General features: G+C 33.0%; 1 protein-coding gene across 1 annotated transcript in view; it reads left to right on the forward strand.

Moving 5' to 3' along the window:
- The first annotated feature begins 12,828 nt into the window (after positions 1-12,828).
- Positions 12,829-24,234, forward strand: part of LOC145277879 (porphobilinogen deaminase-like) — a 41,015-nt gene continuing 29,609 nt past the window's right edge. The window contains exon 1 of the mRNA XM_080129868.1: positions 12,829-13,022. Coding sequence (XP_079985994.1) covers positions 12,921-13,022 — 102 coding nt within the window. The 5' untranslated portion in view covers positions 12,829-12,920. The remainder of the gene's footprint in view (positions 13,023-24,234) is intronic.

A 24,234-nucleotide genomic window follows, 5' to 3' on the forward strand; every position in this document is an offset into this window, starting at 1 on the left:
TCCTCTCGAGAGGTCTTTGTCATGTTTCTTGTTGTAACCCAGATGATTTTGTCCACAAAGTCATTGATCCAGCTCCTCCTCAGAGTTAGAAAAGATGATGTGAGGTCCAGCTGAAAGCTTAGCTTAGAATGGTGAAAGATACTGAGCTGATTCTGGACCCTCACCTCTATGGGGTTCATGGCTGAAACCGTGATTGGCTAACACTTGTATCTGCTACTATGGTAGATCCTTACACCTGATCAACATTTGTTTAGGAAGCAGTAAATTCTCGGAATAGGGCCAAACCATTTACTCAAGAGTGAATGCCAAAACAAATGCAAGTAAATTAGGAAGAAAATCAGTCTGAAAAAGGTCACCTGGTGGAATGAGCCATGTCTGATTAAAATCGATATTGAATAAGAAAAGGGTTACCATTTTCCAAGAATTACGCCAATATCTCCACTAAATATGCACCAACTTTTATTCAAGGAAACACTGGAATATAAAAAAGTTGTTTGGTAAACTGGCTTTTGTTGATAACAGGATACTGTATCCTGGATTTCCATCTTGGCATGCCACTTCTTGGAAGAACTCAGGGACAGGATAATACATTATATTTAGAGGTAATCCACTCTGGAATTGAACTGAATCATTTTTTGATGCTAACTTGCTGAACGCACATTGATCTATTGCAACTGTGCAGTCGTGTCCTAATGCCTATGCAGTCATCATCACATGTGATCGAAGCAAAACTACAAATCAATATATAATGTAAGATATTGTGCATAGATACATGTATGTATGTACAAAATAGATCTTTCATACAACTTCTAAAGTCTAGACATCCATTTTTAGCATTGCTTTGGCGAATAAAAACCATCTTGTGTTTTAATCCTGTCCAAAAAAGCCCTTTACTTCACTCAACCTTTCCAGCTTGCTATTGATGCCAGTGATCATGGAATCAGATTCATGTTACTGCAGGATGGTTCCGACAACATAGAACACCCTGTCAGCTACTTCTTTAGGAAATTTAAAAGTAACCAAAACTACTCTACTATTACCCACACAATCATTCAAATCAGAGAGAAGCAACAACTTGCTATCAATAGACATAGACACCATGGCAGTTCTTAAGAGACTCATAGAGGGAATTGTGATACTGTCAACACGGCCCCACCCCATAGAGTGTTAGGAAATAAAAATAAAATGAAGAACTATAACAAAAACTATAACAGACAGTTTTGAGTTTGTGGCGGTTGACAACAGTTTCCAGTTTGGGATAATTGAAGACAGGAATTGTGATACTATCACCCCCCCCCCAAGAGTTAAGAAGTGAAAAAAAAAAAAAATAGGAGAAACTATAACAAAGAGAGGAAATAAGTTAATCAACAGAACAAAGGTTATAGGAAGTGAGGTTAGTAGAAAGACAATGGAGTAGAAGCAGTATACAAATGCGCACAAAAGCATCTGAAATAGGATTGTTAATCAAGGTGTGGCAGTAACTATGACAAAAGGTTGGACACAGAGGTCAATATATTTAGAATTAATTTATAAACTGTTCTGGGGTAATAACCACCCCTATATTCATAATATGGATTCGTATAGCCCTATGTAAGCCAGACATTTCTGCTGTCGAGCAGAGAGCACACTCACAGTTTAACTGCTTGTAGTGGACACCAGGACTCTTTCACCTTAATATTGTGACCCCTAACCAGGAGCATAATATGAACAGTTTGTAGTTTGCAAAAGTTGAGGACAGTTTTCCAATTTGGGACAGTTGAAGGCAGGTTGCGGCTTGAAGCAGATCGAGAGGAGCTAATGTCAACTGACAACGATGAGGCTTTTCCAGACTATGTAGATGTAAACGTTAATGTTCAGACGGTTATTTCTCATGATGGTGCCACACAAATCCCGACTGATATCTACGGAATGTTTTGGAGTCTGTGTTTTGCGTTGTTTATTCTTGTGAACATGTGCCCACCTCTTCAGAACTTGCCAATATGAGAGACAATGACATGATTAGAAGAGAAGATGAAGAAGAATTATGGTTGATGATTGTTGTTGAGCAATGGATAACATGGTAGCACAGAGTGAGGACTTTCTCACCTATCTGCAGAGTAAGTGTGTAGACGAAAAAATTTGTCACATATCAACCATGTGTTTACAGAGACATTCCAGTTCATAACACAAACCATACAGTTGAGAAGAGATGCTCTAATGTTTGTTGTTTGGATTTATGTTTATGCAGTGGACAGCTATATTGTATTGTTTAAGTTCAGTTTTTAGTAGATGTTTGCTTAAGGAATAAGATCCAGATCTAAGACTTATGTTAAACTAGCCTAGGTGGCCGGCGTTGCCCAGGTGTTTGCAGGTGTGTGTTGAGCAAAAAAAAAAAAAGTTGTAGGTGTGTGTTGTGTGTTGGTTGAGCAAAAAAAAAAAAAAGTTGTAGGTGTGTGTTGTGTGTTGGTTGAGCAAAAAAAAAAAAAAAAGTTGTAGGTGTGTGTTGTGTGTTGCTTGAGCCAAAAAAAAAGCAGGAAAATTGCGAGCGCAAAAAAAATAAAATAAAAAATAGGAGTAGTAAGCAGGCTCGAACCCATAATGCACCAGAGGAAAATGAGGTGAAAAATATCGAACTGTCTTACCGATGTGCCTACCGTGGTTGTGACGTCATGAACGGTCGAAATAACATCTTTTATGCGACATTGAGGGTTGAATGATTTGCAAAAAATGTCAGCGAAAAAAGCGACCCTCCCTGTAAAAAAGTGCCTAGTTGAAGATGAAGAAATTAATGTTTTTGGCCAATTTTTTGATATTTGTTGTCCGAAGGGTCGAGCATCAAATTGATACCAATCTCATGCAAATCCGTCGCCTCTGTCAAAAGTTTTAGGCATACATACATACATACATTTAAACAGACAGGTGAGATTTATATTATAGAACTAGCGAGGGGTACCCGGCGTTGCCCGGGTGTTTGGAGGTGTGTGTGGGGGGGGTTTTAAAAAAAAAGTAAGTATGAGGATCGAACCCGAACCGTTGAGGCAAAGTTGTAAATTAAAGTGTGAAAAAAAAAAGTGCGATGTTAACCGTTGCCCCACCGTGAGATGCTAACGGAAACATGTTTGAATTTATTTAATTACTTGGATTTGGCAGGTGCCCGTTTTAATGAGTTAATGAAGTCAAGTTTGACTGCGGGATAGTATTCATTTACTGCTGAACGCTTTTTTTTTTTTTTTTTTTTTTTTTTCCCAAGATGTTATAGGAAAAAGACTAACCTACTTGTGGCGAGCGACAAATGTTGAATATTTATCTTCCTGAAATCAAGCAAATTAAATAGACAGGCGAGCTTTGTTGTTGACTGTGAGATATTACGATTTATATGTGATATAAAAAGTTTTAAAAAGTTGTGAAGCGAGCGACTGCTTCTCTGAAAAAAGCCTTTTGTAGACATACAGAAAAAGCGAACACACATACAAACATACATACATTTTCGCTTTTATATTTATAGATGTAGTGAGAGAAGGATTAAAGTACTTTTGATGCATTTGTAGCATGAAAGAGAGAATTCAGTTTTGAGGAGAGTGAAGTTTGTAAAGTCAAAATTGCTGGTAAAAGTACTTCTTGGTATGACATATGCATGTTAATGGGATTATTATGCTTTAAGTCTTGTTTATGTTTGTAAATGTGGGATTTTATATTTCTTGCTGTTTTCCCTATATAAAACATTGGACATGAGACATATTTTATTTTGTAACTTGCGGCTAGGAAACAGGTGTAAAAATTTTTTTAGAGTAAAATACTTTTTCTATCCCCACTTTCCCATTTTAAGGTCTTTATCGCACAATTTTTTAAAATAGTTACATATGTGCAAAAATCTCCCATTATTGCATTTTTTTTTTAATGCTTTTGTTGTTATTTAAAAACTTTCATTTGAGTTTACCTACCGTGGAATTGGATGATGCTTTAGTTATTTGGTCTTCTCTCAACAGATGTGTTTCTGGCAGAGTTAATAGTTGAATGCTGCTAGCAAAAAAGTTTGCACTCATATAGCGAACATATGAAAGTGTAATCCTGTATCTGTGTTCATTCACTGCACAGACCATGATCGTCCAATCCTTGTGCTAGTTCAAAGTTGGTGCTCGATTTTTATATTGATCTCAGTGCCAATCATGTAGTCTCATTCAGTGCCACAACAAAAGATTCTCCTTCCAAGCAAAATCACGACTCTAGTTTAAAACAAGTAACACAGTTTTATTTTGGGAGACATTACATTTTCTTCTACTGAATAACAGACTTGCAAACCAAAACTCTGAACTGATCAGATCAAAACACAAGTCCAACAAAACCTTACTAATTTCTACTGCCCTTCTATAGATATTAGAGTTCTTTGTTGTAGACCACCCAGCCATCCACTTGAAAATTACAAACATAAAAAAAAAAAACTTACTGCCCAAGGTGCCATGTATCTGGATGAATATTACTTTTTTTTTTAAGTATTCATCTTTCATGCAATAATTGGAAATCAAATTCTAGATCAAACCAAATGCATTTCTTCCTATTTCTTTCATGGTCCCTTTTCTCTCAGTTAAATACTCCTCTCACAGCAAGCCTCTTATCTGCATACATTGCAACTATGCAGTTGACTAATCATGCAGCATTGCATATGTTTAGAAATGAATACAAGGAGTATCATTCTAACATTTAATAAACAACTTTATTGGTTATCTTCGTTAGTAGGTTTAGAGAAAGGGTTAGTCATGGAAGAGTTCACTTTTTTGTTTCATTTTACGTCAGTCAAAGTTCTTATAAATCAAGGGGCTCACTACCTGGGACTAACACTATATAACTTTATATGATATACATAGATATTCGAATGTTCCATTAAAGTTCTTTATCTCTCAAACACTGAGTTAGTAAAGAAATTCAGAACATAATTTTTCTCTCTCCAATTAACCATTTTCATATGTTGTAGTATATCTTTCGTTTTGATCTTTTGGTCTTACTTGATTCCAGGATAAGAATTTATCTAGTCTGGTGGAGTATCCAGCTTTGTGCTATTACTTGAGGTAACATCACTTGGAAAAGATGCACCATTCCTCATAAAAGCTAATGTGGGTTAGCTATAGAAAGGAGATCCTATTTGGGCTGCGAATACTATGTGATTTTGAATATTTGGTCAGCGTTTTTTTTAAGAGTTCATTTGGTGTGTTTGAGTTAACTGGCTGTCTGAAACAAGGTGTCGACAGGCATTTTGCCGAAGGCAGCACAGGTAGATATGCTGGATTATTTGTATTCATATCTTAGTCAAACCCTGAACCTAAAGGCTGGGATGGGTTGTGTGGCATCCTACATGGAGATGTTGCAAACTTGAGAGCTTAGTACAAAAAGAGAGAGTTGCCAGTTTAACCTTTTATATACTTGATCATATTACTGAGCATTGGCTTCTGATCGGACAAGTCAGAAAAGAAGTATATTCAAAATCTCGAGCCATGAGAATTAACTCTAGTTGGTTTTCCTTGCAATCCTGCCTGCTACATATATTCACAAAGATATTATTTCCTCAACTAAGATTCTGAATGAGATCAAGTCTGTGTGGATCTGTTGGCTGTAGAAGTATGATTTGCTTCAACATGGATGTATGGCATCTTGTTGACTTGCCAATGGCTTTCTGCTTATTTATGCCATTGTCTGGGCTTTTATGTCAAACATTCTGGAATGGTTTTCTATTTGTGCTTAATTGATTTGCTGGTTAATTGTTCCATATGTATTTTGTTTGCGTCTGCACATTGTTATTTTATTTTATGTAATCAGACTGGTAAGATCTTGAATTCAGTCCCGACAATCCAATAAATTTCAACCAATGAGAATTTTTGTCTTTACACGAATTTTTTGGAAGGAAATCACTTCAGAAAAGGCATAAAACCACATGATGTAAAGAGCTAATATTGTAAGAACTGAAATTGATTTGACTTACCGGGAGTGGGTCAGAGGGAAGAAAAGACACTGAACTGCTGTTTGCCGTTACTGAGAAACTGGGTGTCTATTTTCTATTAAGTTAAATAAACATTCTAATCTCGTTGGAAATCACGTTGGAATTCTTGCCACTGAGAGTTAGTATGTATAAAAGGAGTTGTCTCACTACGGGTTGGTGATTAGTTAAGAACCTAGTTACCTAGCTTGCTAGTCGGTTGGCGTCTCTTAGACTAATTACCTCGTTACTGTTGTTCGGCAAACGTTACCTGTTAATTGTTACCTTTATAAGGAAAGAAAAGACTGCTTGTAAGCAACGTCACCATTTCGTTGCAAGCCCTTACTGCCTTTTCTTACCCCCCCTTCTTGTTGGTGAAATAATCCTGACAAAATATATATATATATATATATATATATATATATATATATATATATATATATATATATATAATGCAGATTGCCAGGCATTGCCTGGTCATAAAATATGCAAAAATATTATATTTTAATTCATATAGAAACTGAGACATGTGCAGTCGAGTATTATGTTTTTTCTAAACACTTCACTTTTTTTTGTAAAGAAAAATAAATACTCGAGCTGAGATCAAAACCAAGTCAAGTACCCATCCATTCAGCATGGCCGTAGCTGAGATTGAACTCACAACACGAGTTTGTAGTGTAATTCAAATCTTGTCGGTAGCTGAATACTTGATGCTTTGTCAGGGCTATCAAGGGTATTTTTTAACATGACGCCATCACTAGATGGAGTGCCTACTATGGCTTAAGAGAGTCTCATCTACCCTCGAGAGAAGGATAGACCATGCCAGTTTCTCAACCAGGTATTTTACCTCATGGTACATACGGCGTCTCACCTTCCCAAATAGTCACTCATCTGGTACTGGCCAGGCTCAACATTGCTTAACTTCGGTGATGTGGTAAGAACTGGTGTATCAACATGAATTATGCCGTATTAAGTCAAATATGATGATCTTTAAAAAGTGTTTTCAAACCTACTTATTCTTAATATGAGGAATCTGTCACGTGAATGATTCACGTGTGCGCATTGGTGAAAATGTTAGCAAACAGATAAAAATCCAATGGCCCCGACGTACAAATTTTTCAATTTTGACCCCTTAGCAACCCTTTTTCCAGATGAAAACGGATTGAAAAGTTTCCACATATTTGAATAACTTATATACCAAATTTCTCTGTAAATAAAAAAATTTGTTGAGTATATAGGTTGAGAATGGTCCTCACAAACATATTCTCATTTTTATAGATATATAGATTACTCCCAGGTCAACAAGTGTTAGATAGATAGATTCCAACCAAGAAAACAGCAATTCTTCCTCTTTGTGATAAACGTAGCTCCTGACTAAAGGACAAAATAAGGGAAGCAAAAGTTACAAAGTTGTTGAAAGTAAACCCAAGATCCACTTGCTTCTCTCCTTAGCTACTACTAAATTAAAAACAAAATACCGATATCTATTTTCAAGATAAAATACAAACTTGATATAAATGAATTCAGTAATGAAATATTAGCATTTCTGTCAGTGAAACTTTTTCTTAAATAAAATAAGGCCAAAATAATGAAGATGATTAAAAAAAAAAAAGGCATCCCGGCCTTTGGGCTAGGATCAAAGTGTAATATCTAATTTGTCTTCAGTCAGTCAAAGAGTCCCTTTGGACTAAGGCAATTTTTTTTTATGTTCTCCTCCAAAGAGCCCCTTTTTGGGGAATTGGATTTCCCCACATTAAAAACCAAACCTTGTTTTTAACTCTGTCCTGGTAGAAAGCAAGTAAATAGGGGCTAAGGTGTAAGTGTAGAGGGAAGATGGATCAACTAGTCTCTGAAGTCATGACGAAGTTGAGAGCATGAGTCGAAACACCTTTCTTTAACAAGTAACAAAAAAAAAAACGTCAGCAAATAGGTACGACTCTGGAACTGAAATGACTGAAGAAATCTTTTGAGACTGAGGAATGTATCAAGTTAGCGTAATTTAATGAAGAAAACTTTTCGAATGTTGAATACTGTGGAGAAACAGTTTGTAAGCATAGAATATTCATTCATTGTTGCTGGTGTTAGCTTCTTTAATGAGAAATAGAATATTTCGTTCATTTGCAGCTTTTATCTGACACTCTAATCTGTGCATATTTGAGTACTAGCAGTTGAGTACGCATGGTGATAATTTTGAGTAGGTTAATCAGTCTGCGGAAGATCGGGGAATCATTGCTGGGATTTGCGGAACGGCTGTCTGAATGTAGTAGTCCTTAACAGTCCTTCGAAGTTATTTTCCAGTGGCATTACAGGTGGCGATGATAGTGTCTTGAGAGAACTCTGTCTGGTATTTGGTATTCTTGTCGACTTGGGTTAGCCGGACACTACAAAAGGTTAGAAAAACGTCAGTACTTATCTTTCTAAAAGCAAAACGATGCTTTTCTTCCCTATTCATTCTATACTTTGTTGCCAATTTAGTTTTTTAGATTTTTTTGTAGAAAGTAAAAAGCAAACAAGATTTTGAAACCGGTTTTACTATTTTTGCACGACAAATTAAAGCATGACAAATGTACGAAAAAGCACAACAACTGCTCCTGCTTATTCTCTATTTGTGTGATATTTAGGCATGACAATTTATTTTGTAAAAAAAAAAAATAATTTTTCTTCAGACTTTGGGGAATATAAAAAAAAAATAGAAGTCAGACATAAAAAGAAAAAGTTCCCTTAAGTTAAAAACATAGTTGTTCACTGTTTTAAAATCGTAAATGATTTTTTTATAGTAAACGAGCCTGGCTGCCTGGCATTACCCGAATGTTTGGAGGTGTGTGTTGAGCAAAAAAAAAAAAAGGGATAGTAGGCAGGCAGGCTCAAACCTGTACCACGAAGGAGGGAAAGAATGTAAAAAAAAAAAAAAAAAAAGTGACGTCTTTGCCGTTGCGTTCATTGCCAAACCGGAAGTGGCAAAGGTTTAAATTAAGGCTAGTCAATCGAAAAGAGAGGATAACTTTCGAAAAAAATTATTTCAATGAAAGAAGCGAAGACCAAATTTTAAAATAATGAAAGATTTAATAGAAAAATATGCAAGATTTTTTTTTAATCGGTTTTCTTTAAAAAAGATTTCAAGAAATTCAACAAATTTTAGCTTACTTTGAATATAAAAATATATATAAATTCCAAAATATCACTTACCTATAAAAAATAATAATCAATGGGTGCTTCCATTCTTCATTATTAAGATTTATATTTTATATTCCATGTACTTTTTAAATAAAATAATTTTTTAAGCAAGGATTCAAAGTGACCGCGATTTTAAATTGTCACATGAGAGGTTCACAACAGAGTTGTCTCTCTTTCTTCTAGTTGAGAAATACGAAGGCTGAAAACCGCCATAATTAATTATTTCAAAAACGTAACAACACATTAGACCAAATATATTTCAAAAGTAATCCCGGTAGTAACTATATAAAGAAATAAACATTTGAAGTGCTGATATGTGTCTTATCTCTCCTTTGAATTTCTGACATGTGTTTGCTGTCAACAACCAAGTTAGTCAGTTATGGGTAACCGTATATGAAAAATGATCACATTTCACTCATCAGTTGAATAATGAAGTTTACGTTTATACACACACTCGCCGACAAATTTTCCATATTTTTTATTCTCTTAAAGAATTACATGAGTTTTTGATTTAAAATATTTTATTTCTTCTTTATGCAATGTATTTGTTTTTCAAAAATCTAAAAAAAACAAACAAAAAACAGCATTGAATGAAATAAAAAAAATTGATGTAGGTGTCCAATTTTTACAGGACAATATTTTCAAAATATGACGTTTCACTTAAAAAAAAAAAAATCAACGTGTATTTAAAAAAAAGAAAAGTTTTTAAACTTTTGATTTGACAGGTAAATTTGCACATAACTATTCTTTTGTTTTTGTTTTAAATTAGATTATTTTATTTATTGATCTCTTATTTTCAATTTGTGAGAAAATTAATTATTTTCTTTTTAATAGACATTTCAAAATAAAAGTGAATTAAAAAAAAACGTTTGTCTAGAATATTATATTCAGTTTCTTGGAAAGAGCATACAATTTCACATTAAACCTGAAAATATCTTAAAAATTGAACCAATAGAAAAATTTTGATAGATTTTTAAATTGAAAAAATTGAAAAAAATTTAACTCGTAAAATTCAATTCATTTCATTACATAGAAAAAATAGCTGTATAAGCATGCGCATGCACTTTGTAAACACTTTTCTTTTTTTAAAATAAAAAATAATATTTCTATTATTTTTTAAAAAACTTAAATAGTTTATTTTGGAAGTATATTCCATAAAGAAATTAAACAACCCACTTTACAAAAAGAAATTACAAGTTTTGTACATTTTATTCACAGTTTTGTGTTAAGAGTGTCAAAAATTCCCTCCAAATTCTGACACACCTAGACATACGAGGGACGTGCAATAAGTAATGCCCCTGAGCCTCTTCCAGTTGTCTAATCTAGTTGAAATTTTGCATGTGCAATGATTTATATATCTACAGGTTATGTGGCAAATTACAGCTCAGAACTAATTGTGGCTTCTGTTTTACAGGTGTTTCAACTGAGTCAGGTGTGAAATGGAGCCTGTTAAATGTCAAGCAGTGATCCGGTTTTTGTATTTGAAAGGACGCACACCACAGGAGACTTTTGATAAAATGAAAGAAACTTATGGTGATAATGCCCCGTCATATGACCTTGTAAAACGCTGGCATCGTGAATTCAAACATGGCCGGAAGTCTGTGGAAACAGCTCCTAGACCTGGTCGCCCCTCCTTCTGCTATTGATGAGGCATCTGTCTGTCAAGTTGAAGCTGTCATTTTGGAAGATCGGCGCATTACTATTCGCCAAATAGCCCAAGATGTCAAGATTAGTACAGGGTCTGTGGAAACTATCATTCATGACCATTTGCATATCCATGAGGTGTCTGCCAGATGGATTCCCAAGCAAGTTGCTCACACCATTCCAGAAGCGAGAACGCGTCGAGTGCTCGAGGATGAATTTGAAGCTGTGCCAAGAAGATGAGTCAAAGTTTTTCAAAAGACTGATTACACAGGATGAAACCTGTGTCCATCACTATGATCTAGAGACCAAAGTCCATTCAATGCAGTGGAAGCACTTGGACTCACCACCTCCAAAGAAGGCAAGGGTGCAGCACTCCGCTGGCAAGGTCATGCTCACAGTCTTCTGGGACCAGGACGGAGTAGTGATGATAGATTTCCTGGCAAAGGGTACCACAATTACAGGAGCCTATTATGCTTCACTTTTGAGGAAATTAAGGGAAGCTATCAAAATCAAGAGGCAGGGCAAGATCAGCAAAGAGACCGGTCCGGTCAACGATCCAGTCCACAACTCGCATGTGGCCAGATCAGAAGCACAAGCGTGTGGTTATGAAATCCTACCTCATCCTCCCTACTCTCCTGACCTTGCACCCTTTGACTTTCACCTCTTCCCAACCATGAAGTTGTTTTTGAAAGGAAAGTGTTTCTCAGATGTAGGGGACTAGGATATATAAATCCTAATCCCATTACAAAAGAATAATGAAACGAATGGAATTGAAAGAAACAAAAACTCAATTGATGGATAAGATAAACATCGTTTATTTACTGTTGAAAGAATGAATGTTTTAGATATAACATGTGTTCATGTCTGTGCGGGTGCAACCATCGTTTGTAGAGGACTGGCATTGTAGAAGGAAAAGGAAATATGTGTTCATCTCAAGTTCGGGTCACTATCGTTTGTTCGCGCGTGGGAAGAGAAGTGAGTAATGTAATAGAACGAGAAATGGCAGTCCATCGTGTAGACAAAAAAAAGGACAGAGGGTTGACGTCAGTTAGCAGTCAGCTACGCGAAGGTGTTCTCAGGGACCAGTAATAAATAGAGGGAGAAAGAGTGAGAATGTGTACGTACGGTCTGTTAGCTTTTTGTCCACCATAGTAGCAAGTGGTGTGAGGTACGAGCGGTCTGTCCGTAGACCGACCAGCTCGAAAGCTGGGCCGAAAAAGGGTTAGAAACAGCTTGTCTCTTCCTTTTATAGTTGTTTCCGGTGGTCTTTTGCGCATGTGTGGATTTCCTTTGAAAGGAAGTGACGTCGTCCATCTGTGTGCGTACGTGTGCGCGTGTGTGAGTACATGTGTGTACGTTAGCGTGTGTGTATATACACGTGAATGTGGGTGTATGTACGCGAACGTGAATATATGTACGTGTGTGGACGTGGGCGCGTATGTTTGTGTGCGTGTATGTATATGACAAGTAATATAGCTTGAAATGTGAATGTGTGTTTTTGTGTGAGACTAGAAAAGGCTCGCGCACAGATGATGCAGCCTTGATTTCTGAAGTCACATCGTGGTTGGAGGACCAACCTGGGGTTTTCTACAAAAACGGTCTCCAGAGCTGTATCAAACGATGGGAGAAATGCATAACTCTGAGTGGTTTCTATGTAGAGAAAGACTAATAACTGTGCCAAGTTTCGTTGCTCTACTGCTATGGGAAGTGGGTCAGGGGCATTACTTATTGCACGCCCCTCGTACATACATACATACATTTAAAAAGACAGGTGAGATTTATTATAGTAAATGTTTGTTTACAAAAAGAAAAAAATACAACGAAAATTAAATATATCAACAAATTATTTAATTTTTCTAAATTTCTGCTCGCCAGTCCGATTAAAAAAATTTTTTTTTACAAAAATTTTTATTGAAAAAATAAGCGGCATACCAGTCCGCGTAGATTGAAATATGTTGCTTTTAAGAATCTCAGATTGCTTGAATGGCGTGTCTAAATATCACACGAATAGAGAAACATCAGGAGCAATTGTCGTAAAACTCGTTTTGAAACCTTTTATCTGTTAGTACCGTGAGCATAACGATTAGGCTACATCCATTCATGCGGTAACTCAGAACGAGGCCGTTTGATCCGTCGTTTACTTACACATCGCGAGAGCATGGAGTCTTCAACTTCAGCAGCATCTCCGTGCCTTACTTCGGTTTCTGATCATTCTCCTTCGAATAACGATGTCATCAAAGTTGGTACGAGAAAAAGTCAGGTAATTAATTAATTTTATTATTATTATATCCATTTAATGATAGCGATATATGACGTATGACCGCACGCCGGTAAAACTTGCATGAGGAGGCGTAGTTCCTAGCGACCCGGCGTGAATAGTATATTCCATTCGAATAAAATAATATAAAGTTTATAATAAATTTAAAATGGAATAAGTTTTTTTTGTTTTTTTTTTAAATGACAATATTTTACATTGGCATTGCTTTTAAGAATTGCAGTCTATATAAATCGTTTTTTGTTGTTTTTAATTTATGCTACGTAAACATGCTTCCAAGAGAGGGAAGGTCAAATAAAATTAAAAGTTGGTAGTTTTTTTGTTTTTTTTTAAAGAAAAAACATAAGTTTTACTTTTTATTTAATTTAAAGATATTTGATAATTGCTGTCTTTATTTCTAAAATAGTGAAACTTAAAAAAAAAAAAAAAAAAAAAGATTTAAGGACAAATACTTGACTTTTCGTTTTATTTGCAACCGAAATACTCTCACGTTGACAGCTTAAAGGCTTCAAAATCACTTAAAATATTTCTATAGAGAACCACTAAAAGGAAACGGAACAATTTTTATTTGGTATTGTACGGGGAACGTGGACCCTGCATAAACGGTGTTTTTTATTTAATGATTGCTCCCTTTTAACTTTCTTCGTATATATCTCACAGACTTTATTTTGGGTTTGTATTACTGTACACATAGATTCGAAAAAGTTGTCAAAAAACAAATATATAACAAATAAATGTTATCAAAAGCAAGATAAGTTACTTTTCTACCAAACTGGATATATTTTTCGTGTTTTTATTCAATGTAACCTGTTTATTCAGCTCGAAAAACATAGTGTTTACCGATGTATTGGAAAATTCAAGATGGCGTCTGATTCTCTCTTTAACACGATAAGTTTGGGAAAAGGTGTTATAAATAAAAACCCAGATAAAATACTGTTAAAAACTCGCTCAATATATGTTACCGTGACATAGGTTGACATATATTCGGCGGGTTTTTAATAGTATTTTGTATAGTTTTTTATTTATAACACCTTTTCCCAAACTTACCGTGTTAAAGAGAGAATCAGACGCCATCTTGAATTTTCCAATACATCGGTAAACACTGTATGTTTTTCGAGCTGAATAAATGTTACATTGAATAAAAACACGAAAAATATATCCAGTTTGGTAGAAAAGTAACTTATCTTGCCTTTGATAACATTTTTTTGTTATATATTTGTTTTTTGACAACTTTTTCGAATCTGTGTACAGTATACAAACCCCCTCAAATACCTTCATAAAGTTTTCTTGATTAAATGAACCAAAGAAAAACTTTTGCGCATGCGCTTTGAGGGAGCAGTCGTTAAATAAAAGCACCGTTTACGCAGTGGTCAACGTTCCCCGTGAAGTAGCTTTTATTTGTTTAGTTAACGAGTATCTACTTCCTTTTTAGAAAATTGTTGTTTTCTATCTAGTTCTACTATAAAGACCGTTGGAATATTTTCCCTTAGTTCGCATGATTCCCTCTCATATTTTAGACAAAAATAGGTAAACGTTCTCAGTCCTGGAAATGGCCAAAGCAGCTTACGATTTGAAAGAAAAACCAAACATAACAAACGTTTCAAAATTTAATATGACATAAAATAATACCCGATTTCCATGCCATTCTAGCGTTTAAGGACAGTTAACTAAAAGGAAGGGTTTACAACTTTTGGGTGCATATTCAGAATTGTGGCAATTAAATGTAAAGAAAATACAGAAAAGTCTGTATGATTTACGTACCAGTCATGGGACGAACGTGACATATTAACATATTAAAAAATCACATAATTTGATCAAGAATTCTTTTTAGAAAATCAAATTTTACGACTAAGCGAGTCGTAAGTGTTTTCGTCGGGTATGATGAAATAAACAATGGGGGAGAGAACTCCATTTGAAGTGTCGCGGTAAAAATCAGCCTTATCGCTAAAAATCGTAAATTTTTATTTTCTTAGTTTACAAAAAACTTGACCAATATACGTATTTTTTTTATTTATTTATTTTTTTTTTTTTTTAATATGACCTGACCTGACTTGGTCCCGTGACGAGTACGTACGTTTTCCTGTCAAATATTTAACCAAAACTGCTTTTAAAATATAAGTTAATTAAAAATTGAATACGTATTGAACACTTCCTAATTTTTTTTACATTAGGTTCACTTCCATAATTTTCTTTAAAATGACTATTACAGGTTTTCAACTATGCTGAATCATATTTAGATTTTGCAGAGATAAGTAATCATCGAGATGTATTATGCACTGTAATTCTCTATCGGTCATGTTTTTGATGCGCGATAAGCAAGTCTACTCAGCGAAGTAGACTTTATCGCGCACGCGCGTAAAACATGGCCGATAGAGAATTACAGTGCATAATACATCTCGATAACTACTTGTCTCTGTCAAATTTAAATGTAATTTTCGTATTTACCATATTTACTTATAAACATCGTCATTTTAAAGAAAATTGTGAAGGTGGACATAATGTAAAAATTTATAAAAATTTCATGAAAATGTGACCATTGGTTGATTTTTGCTAGACTTTTTAAACACGGGTGTGTTACTGTTTTACGGCTTCAAAATGATCACTACATAGAAACGTTGTTTTAACGCGTCGCGTCGGTAATGTAAACACGATTTTGGTCTGGCACTTTCATTATTTTCGTACGTTGTAAAAAAAAAAAAAAAGAAAAAAAAAGGTACTTGTACAGTTTAGTCAAGACATTAAAAAATGATTATATCGAAAAAAGTTTAAATTGTATGTATCCGAAGTTCTCCAAAAAAAAAAAAAAATTCACTTAATTTCATCAAGTAGTTTTTGTTTTTTTTACAGCGGAAAAACACGTTTTTATGAGAGCACGTTGAAGCGTGGCCTTCGTTATAAAGATGGCCGGCCAGCTGAAAAAATGACGTCATCGCCGAGGTCCCAACAAGCAAGATATGTGGAACTCTTAGACTGTCAATAATGAACAGTAATTTTTACAGACAGCGTTACAAAACTTCAAAATTGGATTAAAATAAAGAAATAAAGAAAGAACACGATTTATACTGAAATTTTATTATATATTAGATAATATTAATAATAAAAAAAATAATAAAAGAAAAACACAAGTTATTTGTTTAAGTATATTATAAGCAATTGAATATTTCGTTGTATTATAGATTTTAAAGATTAGAATGCGTTCTTTAATTACTTATAAATTACATTTTAAAAAAGTGAAGGAACACGATTTGATTTGACATAAACTTGAAGTTTATTTAATATAATTAAATGAAAATTATGCATGTAAGATTATGAATATTTGAAGCAGAACACAAGCAAAACATTTGATATGAGTTAAGACAATAAACAAATATGAAAATTAAACTTTTTTTTAAAGCAAAATGAATATTTTTTTAAATCAAAATGAATATTTTTAAATCAAAATGAACCACAATATTTTTTTCAAAATCAAAAACAATATTTTTAATAAATTCATGAAATATTGCACAGTAAAAAAATTAACCTAAAGAAAAAATCATGTTTCTTATTTAAGATTATTTCACCACATAACAAAAATAACATGCAAAATCATTTTTTTATATCCATATTTTCAGTTTGTTAAAATACGTGGGTTTGTATTACTGTACACATAGATTCAAAAAAGTTGTCAAAAAACAAATATATAACAAATAAATGTTATCAAAGGCAAGATAAGTTACTTTTCTACCAAACTGGATATATTTTTCGTGTTTTTATTCAATGTAATATGTTTATTCAGCTCGAAAAACATAGTGTTTACCGATGTATTCGAAAATTCCAGATGGCGTCTGATTCTCTCTTTAACACGGTAAGTTTGGGAAAAGGTGTTATAAATACAAAACCGGATAAAATACTGTTAAAAACTCGCTCAATATATGTTACCGTGACATAGGTTGACATATATTCGGCGGGTTTTTAATAGTATGTTGTATAGTTTTTTTATTTATAACACCTTATCCCAAACTTACCGTGTAAAGAGAGAATCAGACGCCATCTTGAATTTTCCAATACATCGGTAAACACTATGTTTTTCGAGCTGAATAAACATGTTACATTGAATAAAAACACGAAAAATATTTGGTAGAAAAGTAACTTATCTTGCCTTTGATAACATTTATTTGTTATATATTTGTTTTTGACAACTTTTTCGAATCTATGTGTACAGTAATACAAACCCAATTACGTTAATGAAATGAATTGTACTTATTTACTATGCCTCCCCACGGGACAGAGTTAGACACCAGGGTCGTTTTTTAACGTGGAGAAAAGGTACAAAAATAAAAATTGTCTCAGTCGTGAAGGATTTCTCCTCCACCGAAAGAGAACAAGAAATAGAATGCAGCATCTGGAGAACAGATACTACACTTTGATCTGGCCCCGAAGGCCAAGACTGTTTAAGACCACGAGTGAACGCGCGTTTTTTTTTTTTTTTTAGTTTAGTTTCATATATATATATATATATATATATATATATATATATATATATATATATATATATATATAAAATAAGTATTTTTAAATTTTATCTTTCTAGCTTTAAAAAAAAGTTTAAAAATTTTATCAGCCGGCATAATTTATTTTTAAATATTGAAAAATTTCAGGAAAATTAATTTTTATTAGATTTTTAAACGTGTGTCAACAGCTTAAAAAAATCGTGTTTTAAAGAGTCGATGTTGTCTCGCATTTTCATTAGTTTTGTATGCTGTAAAAAAATTTTTTTTAATATTAGCAATTTATTTGAAGCTTCTTCTTTTGAATGGTAGAACATTTAGGATGATAATATTGAATTAAATTATAGTTACATCGTGTTAAATACAGGGGGGGCACGTTAAAACTTACTTTGCTGAATGGAGATGGTGTAAAATCTTTTTTTTTTTTACTGCATTATAATTCTTTATCTTTCGGAAATGAAAATACTGTCACTTTTTGGTCCTTTACGATAATTTCCTCAGCAAGTTGGAACGATGCACCGTGAAGGCATTTTAATAAAAAAAGAAATATTACACTGACTTCAAGACGTTACGAATGCCTACCGGTGACTACCGGTGTTACCGGTATGGACTATCCGTGATGACGTCAGCAGATTAAATTATTTTTGCTCACCGGCCATCTTGTCTTTTAAGACGGTCTTGGTTGAAGGCGGCAATATTGGATTAAAAAAAAAAAAATTGTTTGAATAAATTTATAAATGACAAAGGGAGATAACTCCAGTTAAAGCGCTGACTAGAAATATTATTTTTTATTTAAAAAAAAACAACAGTGGTTACAAAGTGCCGGCGCGCCTTCATGCAGCCATCTCTAAATACCAGCTTTTCTTCATAAAAATCGAACATTTTGCTCGGTATCATAACAAATTGTGTTTTCGCTGTAAGAAAGAAAAAAAAAAAAAAATACTTTATGAAATTAAGTGAAATTTTTTTTTCAGAGAACTTCGTCCCATAACGGATACATACAATTAAAACTTTTTTTCGATATTTTCATTTTTTAATGTCTTGACTAAACTGTACAAGTACCCCCAAATATATATATATATATATATATATATATATATATATATATTACTAGTTTATTTGAAGTTTCTTTTAAATGGTTTAAAAGTTATTAAATTACAGTTAACATCGTGTTACATATAGGGGGAGTTAAATCTGTATCTAGCGTTGGAGGTACCTAACGTACATCAAAGATTTTTTTTTTTTTTTTTTTTTTTTTTTGTACTTTGGGTATCTCCACAGCTGTGTATAAAACGTCATAATTGTACACATTAACTGCAATGTCATCATTTCGTGTGGTTGTGTCAATTTCTATGGATGGGCATTCGGGTTATAATAGTTAATGGAAGTAATTTTTTTTTTTTTTTTTTGCTGTGGATAAAGATTCTTTATTAAAGAACAATATAAGACTTAGCTTTTGTAAAATAAATAGATTTTATTAACGAACTACACAGACGAGAGTTAATAAAATTAATTTTTAACGTCTTCTGTTGACACTTATGTATCTAAAGATAATGTTACAGGCCGCCATACTTTTTTAAAAACGGTGCAAAACATAAGGATCACTAGGTGTATCAGAATTTTTTGGGAATTTTTGACACCCCTAACACAAAACTGCGAATAAAATATAAAAAACATGTAATGTCTCTGTTTAAAGTGGGTTGTTTATTTTCTTTATGGAATATACTTCCAAAATAAACTATTAAAGTTGTTTAAAAAATAATAGAAATATTATTTTTTATTTAAAAAAAAAACAGTGTTTACAAAGTGCTGGCGCGCCTTCATGCAGCCAGTTTTTTTACATAATGAAATCAATTGAATTTTACAAGTGAAATATTTTTCAATTTTTAAACTTGAAAAATTGATCAAAATTTTTCTATTGGTTCAATTTTTATATTTTCTGGGTCAATGTGAAATTTTATCCTCTTTCCAATAAACCAAATATAATATTTTAGACAAAAACTTTTTTTTTTAATTCACTCCCCCCCCCCATTTGTAAATGTCTATTAAAATTTAAATAATTTATGTACCAAAGTTTAATATATCACAAATTGAAGATAAAAGATCAATAAATAAAATATTCTAATTTAAAACAAAAAAGTGTTTTTTGGAAATTTACCTATAAAGTCCAAAGTTTAAAACCTTTTTTTTTTTTTTTTTTCTCTGGATGGGCATTCGGGTTATAATTTTGATAAATTTTTTTTTTTTAATTAGAAGCTTATGTTAAGTAAATATCGGATGCTGACGACAATTTTTTTTCTATTTCATTCAATGTTTTCTTTTTTTAGATATTTAAAAAAATATTCACTCGATAAAGAAGAATTAAAATATATTAAATCAAAAATTTATGTATTTCTTTGAGAAAAGAAAAAAAGATTCATAGACTATTTTTTCTTTTTTTTTTGTTTAAGGCAAAAACTTTTAAAGGTAAAATTTTACTAATTTTCACGGCTAGACCATTAACGCAAACTTGTGGTTTCTTCTGTCCATCCGTAGTTCAAAACTAGAACAAACACTACTTCTGGTGTTTCGATAACAACGTAAAAATGCTTATGTAATGGCGGCTTTTTCAAATAGTCGTTAAAAAAGATTCTTTTATTTAAAAATTAAATGGAATTTGAAATATAAATATGGATAAATTCTTAACAATGAAGAATGGAAGTACACGTTGAATAGTATTTTTTATAGGTAAGTGATTTTTTTGGAATTTATGTATATTTTTATAATCTAAATAAGTAAAATTTCGTTGATTTTCAAATCTTTTTTAAATTTGGTCTTTGCTCCTTTTAATTGATAAAAAAATTAGGGTTTAAATTTTTTCAAGTAGTTATAAGCTTGGAAAGATAGGAGGTCGAATTATTCCATTTTTTTCACGCATTTTTAATGTCGGTTTCTGACACTGCTAAAGGATCACTCTATCAATTTAAATAATAAAATAAAAAAATTTTTTTTTTTTTTTTTTTTTTTTTTTTTTTTTTAGGCCGATTTTGGATTTGCAAATTCTCTTATATGGATATATTTTTGCCCCCCCCCCCAGACTAAAGGAGGGTGGACCTGTAAATTCATCCTTGTCCATTTGTCTGTTCATCCGTCTGCACTTTTCTCAATAACTACGCCTTGGAATTTTTTGAAATTTTGCACAAACATTACTCGTGATATAAGTAAAAAAAAGTAACAGAACGGATTTTCTGGAAAAACTCTGGTTCCCCCCCTGGTGCCTTTCCGGTTAAAATGGCAAGAACTGACACTTTTGTGCTTATTAAAAAAAAAATTGATACCTTGGATTTCTATATAATTTTGTTTGTCTATATTTTGTGATAACTCTTCGGTGTGCCCCAGAGGGCTAATAAAAACACTCCATTTTTGGGACTATTTTACCATATTTGTCCAAAATTTTCTGTGTATGTCTATTTAGCAGTTTTGCATGGTGCTGAACTCAAATTTAAATATTTTAAGGCCTTGGAGACTTTTGGGGCTAAAACTGGGTCAAATGATGGATGGACTTAGTCATTTCTTTTTTTTTTATATGGTGCAGGACTCAAATTTACATATGTTAAGGCCTAAAACTGCACTGTCTGTTCATTTTCACCAGGATTTGACGTCCCTAGGGGGCGCAAATGCTGAACTTAGTCATTTTTTTTCATTGCTTCACTTGTTATTATTGGAAATCTGTTATTAAAAAAATCTGTTTTAACTTCATATTGCGTAATATTTGAATTTAATATCATTAAATTTTTTTAAAAATAATTATTTTTTAGAATTCTGTTTTTTGTTGTAATTCAAATAATTATATTACTGAGAAAAAAAAAAAATCAAATTTTTTTTTTAATAACCTAATAATATTGATTCTTATGTTCAATTTTATTTACAATTTTAAGGTAAATGAAATAACGGAATTTTTTATATATATATATATATATAAAAATAACCATTTTTTTTTTAATTATTTGATCTTTTCAGCTTTAAAAAATGTTGAAATTTTTATCGACCTACATTTATTTTGTTTAGTTTTCGTAACATGAAATATGAGGGGTTAGAACACCTAAAAAACATATTTCCTCTAATATATTAAACGAAACCTACTTTTATTATGTAAGTTTATTTAATAATGAATAAATATTGAAAATTTCAGGGAAATATGACTGTACTTGTTAAGATAGTTGATAAATCGATTTTTTAAAAATATGTTGTTTTTGCTTAAAACAACAGTACTTACTTGTCATATCGAAAATAGTAATATATTAAAAAAAATTACGAAAATTCACAGAGTAGAAAATTATTTATTATTGAAAGTAATTTTTATGGAAAATTGGGAAATTAGATTTTCCCTAGATTGTGAATACAGGGACATACCTCACTTTTCGCCATTGTAATGGCTGACGTTTTGTTTTAGCCAATAGCCTTCCCTTTTTTTTTTAAATTTTTTTTTTTTTTTTACTAAAAATACTAGCAGTTGGTTTATTCGATAAATGTTTGTAATTTTTGGATGTATTACTATTTTCGACATGGCAATTAAGTAAGTCCTGTTGTTTTGGCTTAAAACCCCATATTTAAAAAATCGATCCGTCAACTCTATCTTAACAAGCACCTTTTTATTTATTTAAAAAAAAAAGAAGTGTAATTATGAATAAGCACCTAACTTTGCCAGTCAGACTTAGGTTAAGTGGTAAAAAAACAAAAGTTGTTTAACTGCTCTAAAAAATTTAATATGGTCCGGAAATAGAAAACCATTTTAATCCAAGTTTATGAAAAAAACTTACCCTTCACTCTAAATTCTATAAATAATTCTTTTTTGTCTTTTTCTTATTTCCACATAGTTTTTCAATGTGCTTATACATATTAGGTTAAAAAAAAATAGAATCACATTTTTTGGTAGAGTTTGTAGCTTAACTGGGAGTTTTAATATACAAATTTGCCAAAAGTTTCTTTTGCAAATAAACTAAACTTTGGACGTTCTATTTACTTGAAAAAACATCTAGTTGTACTAATTGACCCCCTCCCCTAAAAATAGAAAATAAAAAAATTCTGTGTTTGACTTGTTCAACTAGCCGGATATTTTTGTCTGTATTAAATATAAGGCGTGGGAAATAGGGAATTATTTTTAAAAGGACAAAAAACCCCAAAAACCTTAAGATTATTCACATGTAAATGCTGTTCTTTGATGAGATTCTTTCTTTTGATCTTTTTTAAATCTGGGATCGCCATTGTTCCATATCCTCAAAAGAAGTTTAGTTTATCATTGGAAGAAAACTGAAATAGACACATTTATTTTTAGTGTGCTACTTTCTTCTGTTATCGGTCGGTGAAAGAGAAATCTTTCTAGAAGCTAGACTGAAGCAATTAAAAATTGTCACATTCCAGAATGACCCATCTTGGGAGCTGGATTTCCCCCATATTAAGAACCAACCTGCACTCATGAGGAAACGAATAAATAAAAACTCTTTAATCGTCAGAAAAGATTAATCTATATATTGAACAAAGAAAAAATCCAACAGGCTAGCGTTGAAAACAGCTGCATTTTTTTTTTCTTTTTTAAGTCCGTGCAACTTTAGATCAGGAAGAGGCTGTGTGTATATATTTTCCGCTCACCACATACAAGAGAAATTTATTGAGCAAGGTGTTTGTGGACCTGACAAAAGCGTTTGACACGGTTAAAGGTGCTTGGTAAGCTTGGTTGTCCGCCAACATTTGTGCATATGTTTAGGGAATTGCATCGGGATATGAAAGCTAGTGTTGCATTCAATGGTCAGCTCTCAGATGAAATATCTATTGACAATGGTGTAAAACAAGGAGATATTTCTGCCCCGACTTTTTTTTCTATTTTGCGATTCTGTTGAGGTATGCATCCTCAAGTTGTGATGTACATCTGGAAAGGATTCGATGCAAAATCAAGTCTTCCAAGATCTGATTAGGGAACTTTTTTATGCAGATGAGGCAGACTTTCTCACTCGCACTGAGTATGACATGCAGGTTATTATGGGTGACTCTTCACAAGCCTGTGATGTATTTGGGCTCAAAATCGGCTTGAAGAAAACTAGGGTGATGTTCACGCCTCACCCTGGAGAGGAGTACATTGAGCCAAACATCTTTGTTAATGGTACTAGGCTTGAAGTGGGGGATATTTTTGTCTACTTGGAAGTGTATTATCTAGAGATGGCTCGTTAGATGCAGAAATATACGCCTGGATTTAAAAGGCTTCTGATGCATTTGGGAAAGTGGAGAAGAGTGTGTGAAGTCATCGTGGACTCCCCATTAAGACCAAGGTGGATGTGTATATGGCATGTGTTGTCACTGTGCTTCTACATACTGCAGAAATATGGATGACCCATCAGAGACGCATTAAGGTTCTAGAACATTTCCATCTTAAGTGTCTGAGAAGAATTTTGAATATCAAACACTTACCGAGGTACTAAAAAAAGCATGGTGCCCAAGCCTTGAAATCATGGTTACTACTGTGCAGTTGTGCTGGGCAGGTCACCTTGTACATATGGGTGATGATTATCTCCCAAAGCAACTCTTCTAAGGAGAACTTGCGAGTGGTAAGCATCCACAACATCAGCCCAGAAAGTGCTACAAGGATGGCCTCAAAAGCATTCTGAGGGATATAGATATTGATACTAACACCTTGGAAGAAGCTGTGGTTGATCGTGACGCTTGGCAGAAATTGATAA

Source organism: Euprymna scolopes, chromosome 6, assembly GCF_053919585.1.
Source record: "Euprymna scolopes isolate OS-2025 chromosome 6, ASM5391958v1, whole genome shotgun sequence".
Lineage (NCBI taxonomy): Eukaryota > Metazoa > Mollusca > Cephalopoda > Sepiida > Sepiolidae > Euprymna > Euprymna scolopes.